Genomic DNA, 14157 nt, shown 5'->3' with positions numbered 1-14157 from the left:
TGCTTACAGTGGAAACCCCTTTACCAAGCTGCTGCTGCACACTCTGTAACTCTCACTCTGCCTCCTCAACTCCTCCCCCCTCCTTCCTGTTTCCTGTCTTTTCAGACTCCCAACAGCCAGTGCTCCCAGTTCTAATAATTACAAGCAACATCTAAACACCACAAGCAGCTTTTCCAACAGCCCTGGGTCTGGCACTATTATGGAAGCATGCTGGTGACATTTTCACTGTTCCCTGAATGTGGCAGCAGTGCTGGTGCTCAGGGTCGGATTAACCTTTTATGGGCCTGGCGCCGAACATATTTGTGGGCCCCCATGGAGGCAATGGAGCATGGCACGGGGAGGTCAGTCCTCAGAGTGAAGGGCCAGCCAGAGGCAGTGCGGCCTGGCATGACAGGGGAGGCCCCACTTTTCCCAATGCCAAGGCACTATTTACAAACTGGCAGTTGCCAGACACACAGTGGCCTGCCCGGCCCCGTGCTGCCAGCATGCCCCTTTCCCTCAGGGGCAGACCCATGCCATACCACATAGCTCCCCCCACCACTTAACACCCCTCAACTCCCTATGTCCAGCGCCCCTCTAGACCTACCCATAAACGCACAGCGCCCTGCACAACACCACCCCGCCCACAGCTCCACCACAACTGCCCAGCACCCCCCACAAAACCCCCACTGCCTAGTGACCCAAAACACAGATCTTCCCTGCCCCTTCACGGCCCAGCCCCCTGCCCTAACCTCCAAGAGACCCACTCCCCCACACTCTGCCTCTTGGCTGCACTCACCAGCCTTCTGGGAAGCGACTGTCTGCCAGGGTGAGCCGGCAGCACAGCCAGGGCTGGTCCCAGGGCGGGGAATCGCTCCAGCCCTCGGGAGTGGCGTGATAAACCAGGCCAGGTCCTGCCCTGGCCAGGCTCTCTCAAGACACACTTTCCTGGATGGGCCCAGTCAAGCCCCCACCATTGTCTTCTTGTCCCACCTGCGCCACCTCACTGAGAGTGGCCAGGCTTCTGCACCAGTCCCAGGTGGCTCAGCTCCAGGGAGATGGGTGGGGACCCACAGGTGGTAGGAAGCAGAGACCGCCCAAAGCCAGAGTTGCACTGGGGTCCAGCCAGAGGGCTGAGAGGAGCAGGGGCAGATAGGAGGCAGATAGGAGTCCTCTGCCAGCCGGCAGGCAGGCCAAGAGGAGCAAGTGGTGGGCAAGGGGAGACAGCGCAGTCTCGGGTCGCAGTGCAAGCGGAGCAGGCCGGGGCCCCTTCTGAGTATGGGCCCAGCTCCATGGAGCCACTGGAGCCATTGTAAACCTGTCTGCTGGTGCTAGCCCATTGGAGGCCCTAAGCAGGAACATTTTGCGCTCCCCCCCCGAAACAGGGAAGTTCTTATAATAAAAAGTGAACGGGGGGTGGTCCTCGAGCTGCTGTGAGCCCTAAGCAATTGCTTAGAAATGATGCCTAGTGCCAGCTCTGTATGGCAGGGAAGCAAATACTGATCTATCAGCTCCAGGATGCACTACCTGCCTACCAACTCACCAACATGGCAAATTGCACCCAGCACTGCCCCTGCCAAGTGCATGACCCTGCCCATCTAACTCCTCAGGTTTACAGTCCAGGGCACCCAGTGCCTCACAGCTCCTTTCTAACCCTCTGTGATCATCTGCCCCACCCCGAGAAAGATCCATTGGGGTGGCAGCATGTAAAGCTGATCTCCATTGTGGCATTTCTGCTTCTCTCCAAAGGCAGCTTGCCACTAACAACTGCAAAAAGGGAACGCAGCTTGCAAATTGCTAGCTGAACTTCAGGGCTGACCATTGAAGAGCTGGGTCTGTTTGTTTGATCCGAACTGGTTCTCTCCTTCCCACCACCATTTCCATCTCACTTCCTTGGACATCCAAGCCCCCTTCCTCACACCCCAGGAAAGAGCTTGGAAACAGGGAATCACTCACTGAAGAAAACCTTCCCTTGATTTCTTCCTTTTCTACTGACAGGCAAGTCTAGAGATACAGGCTCACTTCCCATCTTGCTCCGATGACCTTATTTCTATGGCAGCTTTCACGAACCTGACTAACAGCTGACTGATTTATTTTGGCCGCACTCTCCATTGCCCTCTAACATCCCCACTGTTATGCTGCTTTATGGTGTCAAAGGGCCAAAAAGGCAGTAGATTGGCCCACCGTGTTACATCCCTAGCCCAGGGAATTCCCAAGGCAGGACAGAAAGCATGGAGGGGCAGTAGCACAGTTACACTGTCCAATTATTCTTAGTTGCTGCAATGCTCCCTATGGGGCAGGTGCAACTAAACATAAGTTAGAGAAGCCTGGAGGCTAATCTAAGCTACACCTGGGGCCAGAGCAGGGGATACACAAAGTTAGCTCCTCCCCCATTTCCATTCCTGTGCTAAGTAGGTTTCTGGCAGCCCCCTGTGTCTCTTTCCTTCTCACACAGTGCTGGGCAAAATGGTCACTTTAAAAACAGGAAAACTTGGGAGTTTTTTAGGAGCGATAAGTCAGTTCACTCACGGTAGAAAATCAAATGTGTTAAAATAAAGTCAAAGGTTTTGCTGAAACTCAGCAAAGCCAGGAAATTCAAAACAACAAGGTATTGTGCTTCTCTAGCCCACCCAATCAAGGCTCTCAGAGCACTCTACAAGCTTTAATTAAAGCCTCCCAACCCAGGGAAGAAGGAAGTGCTGTAAGGGTCGGCCTGTAGCTAGTCAGGCAATGGTGGGGCAGCAAGAGGAAGGGAATAATCCCCCTCTCCCCCGGAATAAACACTGATATACAAGGTGCAATCAGTTTTATTTTAGCAGATTTCAAAACATTTTCAACAAACATCTTGATGACAGCAAAGAAGCCCACCCGGCCTGGCTGTGGAATTCTCCAGGAGGCTACTGTGCCAATGGGATGTTAGGATCTACTATTTAAACACCAATAAAAATGCAACAAGCTCAGCAGTCACGGGGCCTCTAATGCCCTCATGACCCTCCCATCAGAAACTGGAGACCAGAACCTATTTGTCTATAAAATAGGTATTATTAGCATGTGTAGCAGTAGGACAAGCTGCCCCCAGTACAATCCCCTGCTAATGTGCCTCACCCACTGGGACCCAATGCCAACCAAAGTTAACGTAATTTGTGATGAGGGGTTTGGGAAGCGGGCACACTTCTCCACTAACGACTGGACTGAAATCTCTCTCTCACACACTCAGTTCCTAGCATGACTCAGATGGCAGAGACTTTCAATCGAGACCAAATGGATTTGGACTGGAGCCAGCAACCTAGAGAAAAAAGGCTGCATATTCCATTAGTACCAGCCCCCTGAGCCAACCAATCCTTATTTGGTTTTAATGCTTATTTGAGTGTATGGTTTGAAAAATATAATTGTAAGGCAAATATAATAACCCGTTTGTTCATTTTTAATAGGAATTAACACTAACTGTGGGGAATCAGGGCATAGGTGATACTGCAGGAGAAGAGAAATCAGTGATCACATGTAGACAGGTAGTGTTCCAAGACCATAGTTCTGTGGGTCCGTCTGTCCATTCAGTGTAAAGAGCAGAGACATTCTTCTAGATTTAGGTTAGAACATCTGGGATCTCTCACTTCCTTGTGCTGCTGGGCTCTGAGGCATGCCCGACTGGCTCTGAAAGCTGCTGTCCAAAGAACCAGTGTAGCCTGGTGGGAGGAGCCATGTGGTAGCAGAATCACAGTTGAAACACTGCCAGACAGCTCCGGGATCTCCCAATTTCCCACTTACATGTTAGTTATGTGCGCAGTCCCTGCCCTAAGCAGCTTGCAGGCTTGTCTGGACACATACAGTGCATTGCACTGAAAGAATTGGAGATGAATTTTGCCAAAGTCATTGCTGAAAGGTGCTGCATCATCCCAGCCATCCTGCCAGCCATGGGGAGTTAGATTCAGCTTTCTCCAGAGTCAACCAATAAAAGCATGGAAATAGAAAGACTGGCACATCAAAGGGATTACGTGAGTGACACTGAGCTAGCCTGGCAGCTGCTGTTTGTTTCTGTGATCCCCAGCTCCATATAACTCCCTTGCTGGGACAATAAGACCTTTTCTTGGACACCTTTCCAAGGTGCTTGGTGTTTTCCACATGGACATCTTTTCAGTCTCAGCCGGCCGTCCCCTAATATAGAGCCTATCAGCTCTGTTCCAGGCCATAGCTGGTGCAACTGGGGTTTAAATTAGCAGGTGGAGCAGGGTAGTCAGGTCATGTTTTGCACTACGACTAGCAGAAAGAGAGGTATTCATAGCATGCATTGGACACAGGTGTTCCAGTAAAGTTGAGGGTGGGATGGGCTGGGAAATAGAGGGGCTTTTTACATTTACTTTTTTGGAATGAATTTAATGCTGGTGAAATACACTAGATGGACAGCATTGGAGAGTGAAGGCCTCTACTTATGCACTGCAGAGGCCCAGCAATAGGAGCGACTCTAGATTTCACACACACACCTCCGCCGCCACCACCACCACCGGTCTGCCACTGTGCCTCCCTTCTGGCCTTGAGGGACTACTCTCTGAAAGGGGAGGGGAGTCCAGTCTCCAGGACCCACTCAGATACCATTGCCAACAAGGCGGCCAACTGGTGCCAGATGGAGTTGTGATTATTGATGTGAGAACTCCTTTCCCCTGAGAACTGGATTAAGATCCACCAACTCATCTCTCATAGACCATTCAAGAAGAAGTTGGTAATGACTTTTGGCCACTAGCCACTGAACACTACACCAGAGCCAGCCAATGTAAGATGAAAGTTGGTCTGGTGGCTAAAGCACTAGACTAGGACTTGGGAGAAGTGGGTTCAGGTTGCAGTTCTACCACAGCCCTCCTGTTAGACCTTGGCCAAGTCCCTTAGGCTGAGATTTTCAAAGTTACATCTTGAATTTAGATGCCTTATTCTCATTAAAGTTAACAGGAATTAGATGTCCAAATCCCTTTGAAACCTCAGCCCTGATCTCTCAGTCTCAACACTCCATCTGTCAAATGGTCATAGTACTTTCCTTTTTCGCAGGGCTTTTGTAAGGATAAACTCATTAATATTATGAAGGCCTCGGAAACTACCATTATGGGAAGAGAGCCACAGAGGCACCTATGCAAGTAGAAAGGCAAGAAAGCTCCAGTCCCAATTACCTTAGCCATCCAATCTGTCTCCTATCACTTTCTTATTTTGCCACATTAAGGTGACTGAAGGAAAACGCACATTTTCAAGGTTCAGAGCATATGATGCTGAACAGCAGCACACAGTCCCTTCCCCCCACATGCCACCTGAGCATTCAGTCCATCTACTCCTTCAGATTATTCATCTCTTCCTCCAGATTATTATGGTCAGAATAAGTGGGCTCAACACCTCCAGCCCCTTTAAAATCCACCCACAGCTCTTTTCCTTTCCTTTGATAGATCGATTCCTTGTGGGCTTGCCTGTTCTTGACATACAAGTAGAGGAGAGCAGCTGTCAGGCCAACGAACAGAATCAGGGGGTAGATTAGGACGAAGTGGAGCAGTGATGGAGACGAACAGACCCTGGAAGAAATTGTTGACTCTGCAAAAAACAGAAAACAATTGAACACAGCAGCTAATTATACTTACTCCTCCTGCTGTTCAGTATTCACAGCACTAATGGGAGATTATAGCTAATAGCCCAGTGGTTATGCTCACCTGGGATGCACAAGACATGGGATAACTACATTCATGTCCCTGTTTTTCCTTATTCAGATCAGGGGCTTGAATGTAGGTCTCCCACATCAACCAATCAAGTGAGTCTCTCTTTCCCATTCACATCCTTCACAATAAACTTTCAAGTTTGGCAAATCAGCAGTTTCCAACGACCTGCATAACACAGGCCACAGAAATGTCATCTCTGGCCTGCTTTAGCACAGATAGTATCTTTGTTTCCTTTAGTTTTCCCCTTTATCCTATAAACACCCAGGCATGCTGCTATGGGGTTGTTCATGAGTTTGGGGCTGTATATGTTGGTTTTTTGATCTAGGATTTTTCGGGAAGTGACTAGCCTGGAAGCCCATCAGGTCTAGTGAGTTAGGCAGGACCTAGGAGTCAAGCAACCTGATGTTTAGTCTTGGTTCTAACACTGACTTTCCGTGTTTCATTGGGAAAGTCACTTCATCACTCTGAGGTTCAATTCTCCCATCTGTAAAATGGGAGGAATTTACCCTACCTCGTAAAGGTAAAAGTACTATGTAAGAATTCTTCAGGCCAGGGAGTGTTAGCAGAGGGTCTAGAATTTAAGATATCCTGGCTCATTCCTCTAGATCACACATCCTGTGGGATGCAACCTCACCAGTACACACACATTTTTCAAGTGAGTGTCACTTCCAAGTTTGTGTGCTTCTCTGTGAAAAATATCCAGTCTCTTGGAATTTTGTGGAAATCAAAACACTGAGGATGCAAAACTACTTGGCAAAAATACATAAGCAAATCCCATGGCAATTTTTCAGCAATTACTATTTCACTCAGCAACAGCAAGGGTTAATAAATAATACATACAAAGGAATAGCTAGTGAAAAACTTCCTAGTACAACAGAAAGCTAGCATCCAGTTACAAGGATGACTGAGATCCTAACCACAGATGGGTGATGCATTTTACAAATCTTCAGCACCTCCCTAAACAAGTTTGAAATCTTTGGTTCTGTTTATTCAGTTTCATTGCTGCAGAATCCCTCTGCATTTCTGAATTTTGTCCAGGCCTTGAACACACCCCAGTTTACCAGGGCCACCCAGAGGAGGGGGCAAATGGGGCAATTTGCCCCAGGCCCTGGGCCCCCACAAGAATATAATATTCTATAGTTTTGCAACTTTTTTTTTTTTAATGGAAAGGGCCCCCAAAATTGCTTTGCCCCAGGCCCCCTGAATCCTCTGGGAGGCCCTGCAGTTTATCCCCCAAAGGAAGGTTGTTCTCATAGTTGGCCCCACTGGAAACAGACAGGACTGGAGGCATCACCAAGAAAGCCTGTTCCCAGGGGATTTCCAGGGGCTTTTTACAATCTCTAGAGATTCAAATGACCACCCAAGAGTTCATCCAAATGGAATGAAAGCCCTGGTTTTTCTGAGTTTTTCCAAAAAACTGAGCCTAATGAGAACCCAGGTTCAAACTCCAAGATTCAAGTTAGGACTGTGAGGGTCTGATTTCACAAGGCACGAAGCAGTCGGTCCCAATCCAGCAAAGCACTTAAGCACAAGAATAGTCCCTTGGAAGTCAGTGGGGTTGTTCACATACTTAAACCTCAGCATGTGCTTAAGTGTTTTGCTGGATTGTAGTCAGTGCTCAGCACCTTGCAGGCCAAACCCCGAAACCCCCTCCCTTCCAGAGTCTGCGCTACCTAGCTCCTACGTACCAGCCAGCAGTACTCCATGCACTTCTTAGCCTAGCTCCCTTCCCTGCAGCAGGCTATTCCTTCAGCCAACAGCACAACTGATACCTAACTTGCAGTCATCTCTGCTATTCCAGTTGTGCTCCCCTTTCCCGACCCTGCAGCGACCCTGGCTGCATGGGAACATTGCAGAGACGCAGCAAATGTTTGCTGAGATGGGGAACGTCATATGCAGGGGAACTGGGAATGTCCCGGGGGGTGGGGACCGTTACCTGGAGGCAGCACAGTGAGCCTCGTGTATCCTGACAGTTCCGATGCCAGCTGAACCCAAGCGCCACCGCTATCCTGCTGCCACTCCTGCACCTGGCAGCAGTACACCCCAGTGTCGCCTGGCTCCACGCTCTGCAGCCTCAGGCTGAAGTCACCGGAGGATGTGCGGCGAAAGTGCAGCCTCTCTACCATCTCCTCCTCAGCATATTCCACCATGCCACTGACGTACACTTTCACCAGGGTTTTCATCCCAGAATGCTCCAAACCATGGAACCAGATGGCAGAGAAGAGAGAGACTGGTTGGGAGGGGCCCTGCAGGAGGCAGCTCAGGGTCACATCCTCATTCTCAGTGGCAGTGATGCTGCGGTTTGTTTTTTCAACATGGAGCTTGTTTTCTGGTGTGGGAGGCAAGCAGAAAAGGCCTACATTTAGGGGCTGTGTTCCACAGCTCGAAGAGACACACACATACAGTATGTGTGTGGAGGGGAGGGGCGTCAGTGTGGATGCCCGTTAAAGGGCCCCCGTTTAAGAATTGGAATCACATTCTTTTCAGGATTGATGGGAAGTTATGTGACCTGCTCCTGTGTGAGGTGCTTGGGGCTCCTCCTACCATACATCCTAACTCCCGCCCATAGTGCTCAGCCAGGGCTCCAGCCTCTGCCTCCATAGCCCCACCTGCTCCCTTGGGCAGATGACTCCTGCACCACAGCGTTCACAGGGTTCCTAATAGTTGGCTCAGGGCTCCAGCCTGCAGGACACACCAGGCCAGGGAAAGGACATGATGGAGGTTGGAAGAAGCAATCCCTGCATAATTGATCAAGGAAGGCCTCCCACCGCAGCTGTGTCAAGCATGAGCTCAGTGCAGCTGGGGAGTCAGCCTTTGCTTCTTATGGCCATACATGCTGTGATAAAGGAAAGCTGAGTTCATGCTTCAGGGATCTCTTATGGGACAGTATATTTACCTGAAACCTTAAACTCCAGCATGGTCTTTCCTGATTCCTTCTTTCCAAGATTGTACCAGCCACGGTCTGCTGACCACAGCCACTCCTCTACCAGGCAGTAATACCTGCCACGGTCACCATGATTCACAGACAGCATACGCAGCCAGAACAGGTTGCTGGAGACCCTCTCGCTGTGGAATTTAGATTTCTGCATAGCAGAGCTGAACTCTGCCCCGTAGTCCAGGATGTTGCTGTAGTTAGTCCTCACAATTTGCAGTGGGGCTGCATCAGCTGGAGAAGGCGGTAGGAAGTACCACGTAATGGCTAACTGAGAATCCCTCTGGGTCAGTGATATGACATTGCATTCGATTTCTGTGTCTGCGCTACCAGAGATCTCCAGGGATCTATCTTCTGTGTTGACTCTTAGCTTGCTCTCTAAATCAAGAGGGAAAAAAAAAAAAAGTTACTATGGTAGCTACCAGTACTAGAACACCAGCAGGAAAGGGATATATTTCCTGAAATGATGGCTTACAAAGCCAGTGGGAACAAGTCTGAAATTACACATAAAAGGCTCTGTTCAGGTGTTAGAAATCCTACATTATGAAAGACGCCCAGCCCCAATTCCAATCTCCTTTCTTTTAGAGTCCTTGCAATGTTTCGGTAGTTGTTTAAAAAAAATCTTTGAACTTGCTTTTCCTTTGCAAAGCCCCCATAAGCAACTTTACAATAACAAAGCTGTATGTCCAACTCAGCCTTCAGAAGCAACCCTACAAGAACAAGCCTGTATACATACGTTCAAGCACGAGCAATCCTATAGCAAACCAATCTGCACAGACCTACCTATCCGACCACCAGGGTTAAAGGAATGCCCCAGTGAGAGTCACAGAAGTCAGAGACAGAAGAGCTCCATGGTCACTGTCAAAGGACTTGCCTGACTTGCAGCATCTCCTGCTGGTCAAGTGTGGCTCTGCAGCACCCTGCTTCTGTTCTTTCAGACCAGATCAGTCAGTTACCCAACCCAGAGGAGTTCAAACATTTGTGGGAGCTAGTTTATTCTACAGAGAGCAACTTTTTTAGTTGCTTAAGTTCACACCCACTCTGGGCTCATGTAAGTGTCCTGGAGGGCAGTTCTTTCCCTGCTCAGAAGGCCCTTGCCCTTGTCCCGGAGCTGGCTTGTACTTCAGATTCTGTCTGTCTCTCCTCTTAAAACAGGAGCTGGAGTTATAATTGAGGCCAGCTGTAGAGCCACAGCCAGCTTCTCCTCCAGCTGGCCCTTCCCCCAGTCAGTCCCTTCACCCACAAGCTAGGAGAGTTCATCAGGCACTACCTTCTGCCCTTGGTAGAAACCGAACATATCCAGTCCTCTTCCAAGAGCATGTCCCAGTTCAATGGGAAAGAGCAGAGCCCTGCCTCACCCACTCCGTAAGGCTCCTTGTCCGAGGCCCTTAAAGAAACAAAACCCTGGGTTCCCCCCAAGCCTTAACTATTGTCCTGGGATCATCTTCCTTCTTCCAACCGCTAGCTCTGTAGAGTGGATGAAGATCTAGGAAAACAAAGTCCCAGAACTTAAGGGTCACACCACTGAAGAGGTGTTGACTGATCACTACAGTCCTTACTACCCTTAAAGGGACAGTCACCCTGTTACAGTCACCCAGCCATCTCCCTGCCCAGGCAGGATTGTTCCTTTTCAGGCATATTTCCCATACTTTAATCATGCCAATTTTCTCAAGCAATGGGGCTTCCAGTTCTTCCCTTGGGAGACTGTTCTGCTATCTCACTGTCTGTAAATTTCCCCCAGCCAGTCAATCCCATTACTTTTAGTCAGACCTCTGTGTACCATCCCAAACAATTCATCTGCCTTCTTGATGTTTATTCCCTTCACACAGTGGTAAGTGGGCCCTCCAGGCAGCATTGCTGGCATGGGACTGATGCCACGAGCTGATAATGGAGGGGGACAAACAGGGAATGAAGATCCTCACTGGTGCCCGTCATCTTTGGTGGAGCAGTGGGGTGGGGATGAGAAGATAAATTAACACAAAAGCGCAGCTTTGGAAACTGAACAATGAGGGCCTTTCATCTCAGACAAACTAAAGAGCCGGCATTGGTTTCACTAACACTTCCTGCCTCATCTGTCTGCCTTGGTTAATAACTAGAAATGTGGTAACGTGTTTCTGAATGTCCCTAGTCATTATACCTGGTAATTGTTCAATTAAGTGCTGAATGGCTCTAGTGCCGACAAAAGAAACATCCTAATCCCTTTTCAATTCTGCAACTGTCTCCGGTTGGAATGATACTGAGGTGTATCCTGCTAAAGCAGTCTCTGTTTATGGGGCTTAGTTCTGATTGCATCACCTGCTGCTAAATCAATTGGGAAAGCAATAAAATGCAGTCTCTCATGTAGTCCTCCCATCCCCCATCCAAACATATCCCACACACCCACATCCTGCTTTCTAAAGGACTGTTTACTTGAGATAGGGAAAGCAGCAAAGAGTCCCTGTGGCACCTTATAGACTAACAGACGTTTTGGAGCATGAGCTTTCGTGGGTGAATACCCACTTCGTCGGATGCATGTAGTGGAAATTTCCTGGGGCAGATATATATATGCAAGAAAGAAGCAGGCTAGAGATAACAAGGTTAGTTCAATCAGGGAGGATGAGGCCCTGTTCTAGCAGCTGAGGTGTGAAAACCAAGGGAGGAGAAACTAGTTTTGTAGTTGGATGCTTTTACAGATCCAGACTAACACGGCTACCCCTCTGATACTTGAGTTAGGGAAACTAGCCACAAAGCAGGATCTTTGGGGACTTTTCTCCTTCCCTTATTTCCCTTTTCAGGCTCTCATTCACTCTCTTAGACAGCAGGTGCCGAGGATGTAGAGAAACTATCCCATCGCAGAAGCTGCGGGGCTGGACTGGGGAGTTGTTGCCTTACGGCTGGGATCTGATAGTCATTTTGGGGTGGGATAGAGGAGCTGGCAAGGGAAAATCTGTTGTCCATATAGATGGTTCCTGCATCCTGTCCTAGAGCGCCCCCCCACCCCCGATAGCAAGGATGAAAAAATCAGGAAGGGGGTGGGGAGTAATTGGCACCTACATAAGACAAAGCCCCAAATATCAAGACTGTCCCTATAAAATTGGGACATCTGGTCACCCAACCCCGCCCCCCCTACATTCAACTGGGACAGCTGTACTCTTTGCTGGCCACCGTGGCAGAGAAAGCTGAATGGCATTGCCATATTTTGAACATACAGAGGACTGGGGAGGATGGAAATCAGCTGTAGGATCTTTAATCCCAGCTATGATGGTCAGGAGAAGCTCAGGTAGGCAGAAGCATTTGTCTGTGAAGATGTAGATTCAACATCCTGCCATCCAGGGAACAGGACAATTTTACAAACACACATGCACACACTTCAGTGAGAGTCAGGAAGGGGTGCATCAAGGAACTTAATTCATTAGGTAAGAATTATGGCTCTGATCACATGAGGCACTGTGTCTCCTCAGCTCCCACTGATGTTACTGGGAGATGTGGGAGCTTGGCACCTTCCTCTATTCCTCAGAAGCAAGGCCTTTGGCCTCAAGGCCTGCTCCCACATCCCTCCTTCCTTCCCCACTGCCCTGAAGGCTCTTCTAACATCCCTCTCTACATGTGGTGTCCCCCACAGCCTATATTCTCCCAGAAGTCCCTCACCATTCAGAGCCCCCCCCACACACACATTTCCTCTTTCCTTTGGGGGTCCCCTTAGCACCTCTATTCTTTCTCAGAACCTCATGGACATTCCTTGTGTCCAGAGGTCCCCTCACATGGGCCAGCACCTCATGTTTCCCCTCTTCCTCCCTGAGTTCCTCTGAATGTCTGCCAGTGCCCCACAGAGCCTCCCATTCCCCCCAGCCCCACTGCTGTGTGCCTCCTCCTTCTAAACCTAGGTGCTATAGCCCCTTAATTCTGCAGCCAAGGAGGAATGTCTCCCTTCACAGCTCATTGTTGCTGCTCCTCGACTCAAATATCCTCCCTAACCCCTTTTGGGGCTTGGGTGGTGCCTCTGCCTCTCTCTCACATCTGCTAGCCAAGTCTCTCTCTCCTTTATCCCTGTCTTCCTTTCCCTATTCAATGCATCTGCATCCTCCTCGTGCGGCACACGAGCTGATTTTCAGTGGTACTCACACTGCCTGGGTCCTGGCCATCAGTCCGGGGGGGCTCTGCATTTTAATTTAATTTTAAAGGAAGCTTCTTAAACATTTTAAAACCTTATTTACTTTATATACAACAATAGTTTAGTTACATATTATAGACTTATAGAAAGAGACCTTCTAAAAACTTTACAATGTATTACTGGCACACGAAACCTTAAATTAGAGTGAATAAATGAAGACTCGACACACCGCTTCTGAATGGTTGCTGACCCCGGTATTATTCTATATTTCTTACTCTCCTGTGCCCCCTCTCCCATCTCAAATCCCACTGGAGACATTAGCACATGTCGCTCTGAAATTGAAAACGCAATACACCGGGATTGGCCTCATAAATGTTTCAGGCAGGTGGAAATGGCACGTTCCGCAGCCTGGCTCTTTGCTGGCTGCCACGTGAGAGTGAGAACAGCAGCGAGGATTTGGGTCCTACTGCGACAAGAGTCATGAAGGGGTGATGGAAAGAAAGAAGACAGCTGCTTTAAACGGGGTGGCAGGATGTTTTGCTGCTCTGTATTTCCCAGCAGATGACATCTGTGCTTTGAAGGTACTACATGGGCTGTGCACACAGGGACAGTTCTAGGGGAAGGCAAGCAGGGCAGCTGCTGTGGGGGTGCCAGCTTCCAGACCTATCACTAGCCTTCTCCCCCACTACCCCAACTAGCTGACCATTTTAATTCTGACTTTTTTGGTTCGACTGCTGGCGGGGGTAGGGGTTGGGGAAGGGGGAAGACAGATTGTTGCCAAAACACATTTTCCACCCTGTCCAGCAAAATGGCTAGGGCTGCTCCGGTGTGAATGCATGGAATGGCTAGGCAGTGAAGAGGAGCAAGTGAATTTCTGTCCCAAGGGTCACCCGCTTTAGTCCTCTGTTCTGCTGCCTTGCACCCTCTGACTGTTCTACATCAGATCCCATGGGCTAAGCAGAGCTGAGCAAGGGCAGGACTTGGATTTGACTTCATTTCTTTATTTCTCCACCCTTAAAAAAGAGCCAGCTCTGAAAATTAGCACAAATCTAATCTGAGTATTAGCACAGCTCTAATACTCAGAGCTGGCTCTGAGTATTAGCACAAATCTAATGCAAAATATATTAGCTCTTCATAACCTAAAACAGATTCAACCCCAGAACTTAACTGCTAAATATAACTAAAATGGCACCTGCCTCCAGTCCAGATCCAGAAGTCTTATTCTGTGCCCTAAAAGCCAACACAGACTCTGCCTCTGTCTGACTAAGAGTGGAAGGAAATTCCAGGGTTAAGAGAATACCTTGCCAGCAGGCTTTTAAATCTAGATTTGAGCACCAACGGATCTCAGCTCTTATGGCAGAGCAGAAGGAAGGTGTTGCTTCCTCAGGCAGCTAGGACCAAACCATAGGGCTTTCAAAATTATGCCAGTGTCAATGGCATGAGAACACCTGGATATCAGAGGAAGTGATGTG

General features: G+C 49.0%; 1 protein-coding gene across 2 annotated transcripts in view; it reads right to left on the bottom strand.

Moving 5' to 3' along the window:
* Positions 1–2768: 2768 nt before the first annotated feature.
* The window catches only part of CD101 (CD101 molecule), a 34300-nt gene continuing 22911 nt past the window's right edge, over positions 2769–14157 (bottom strand). For both annotated transcript variants that reach the window (XM_032804834.2, XM_032804835.2), the window contains exons 7-9: positions 8560–8973; positions 7600–7992; positions 2769–5541 (exon numbers count right to left, since the gene is read on the bottom strand). In XM_032804834.2, coding sequence (XP_032660725.1) covers positions 5285–5541; positions 7600–7992; positions 8560–8973 — 1064 coding nt within the window. In that variant the 3' untranslated portion in view covers positions 2769–5284. The remainder of the gene's footprint in view (positions 5542–7599; positions 7993–8559; positions 8974–14157) is intronic.

This window comes from Chelonoidis abingdonii, chromosome 1 (assembly GCF_003597395.2).
Source record: "Chelonoidis abingdonii isolate Lonesome George chromosome 1, CheloAbing_2.0, whole genome shotgun sequence".
In the NCBI taxonomy this organism is placed as follows: Eukaryota; Metazoa; Chordata; order Testudines; family Testudinidae; genus Chelonoidis; species Chelonoidis abingdonii.
The sequence above is the reverse complement of the archived record's forward strand: the minus strand, read 5'-3'. Positions and strand labels throughout refer to the sequence as shown.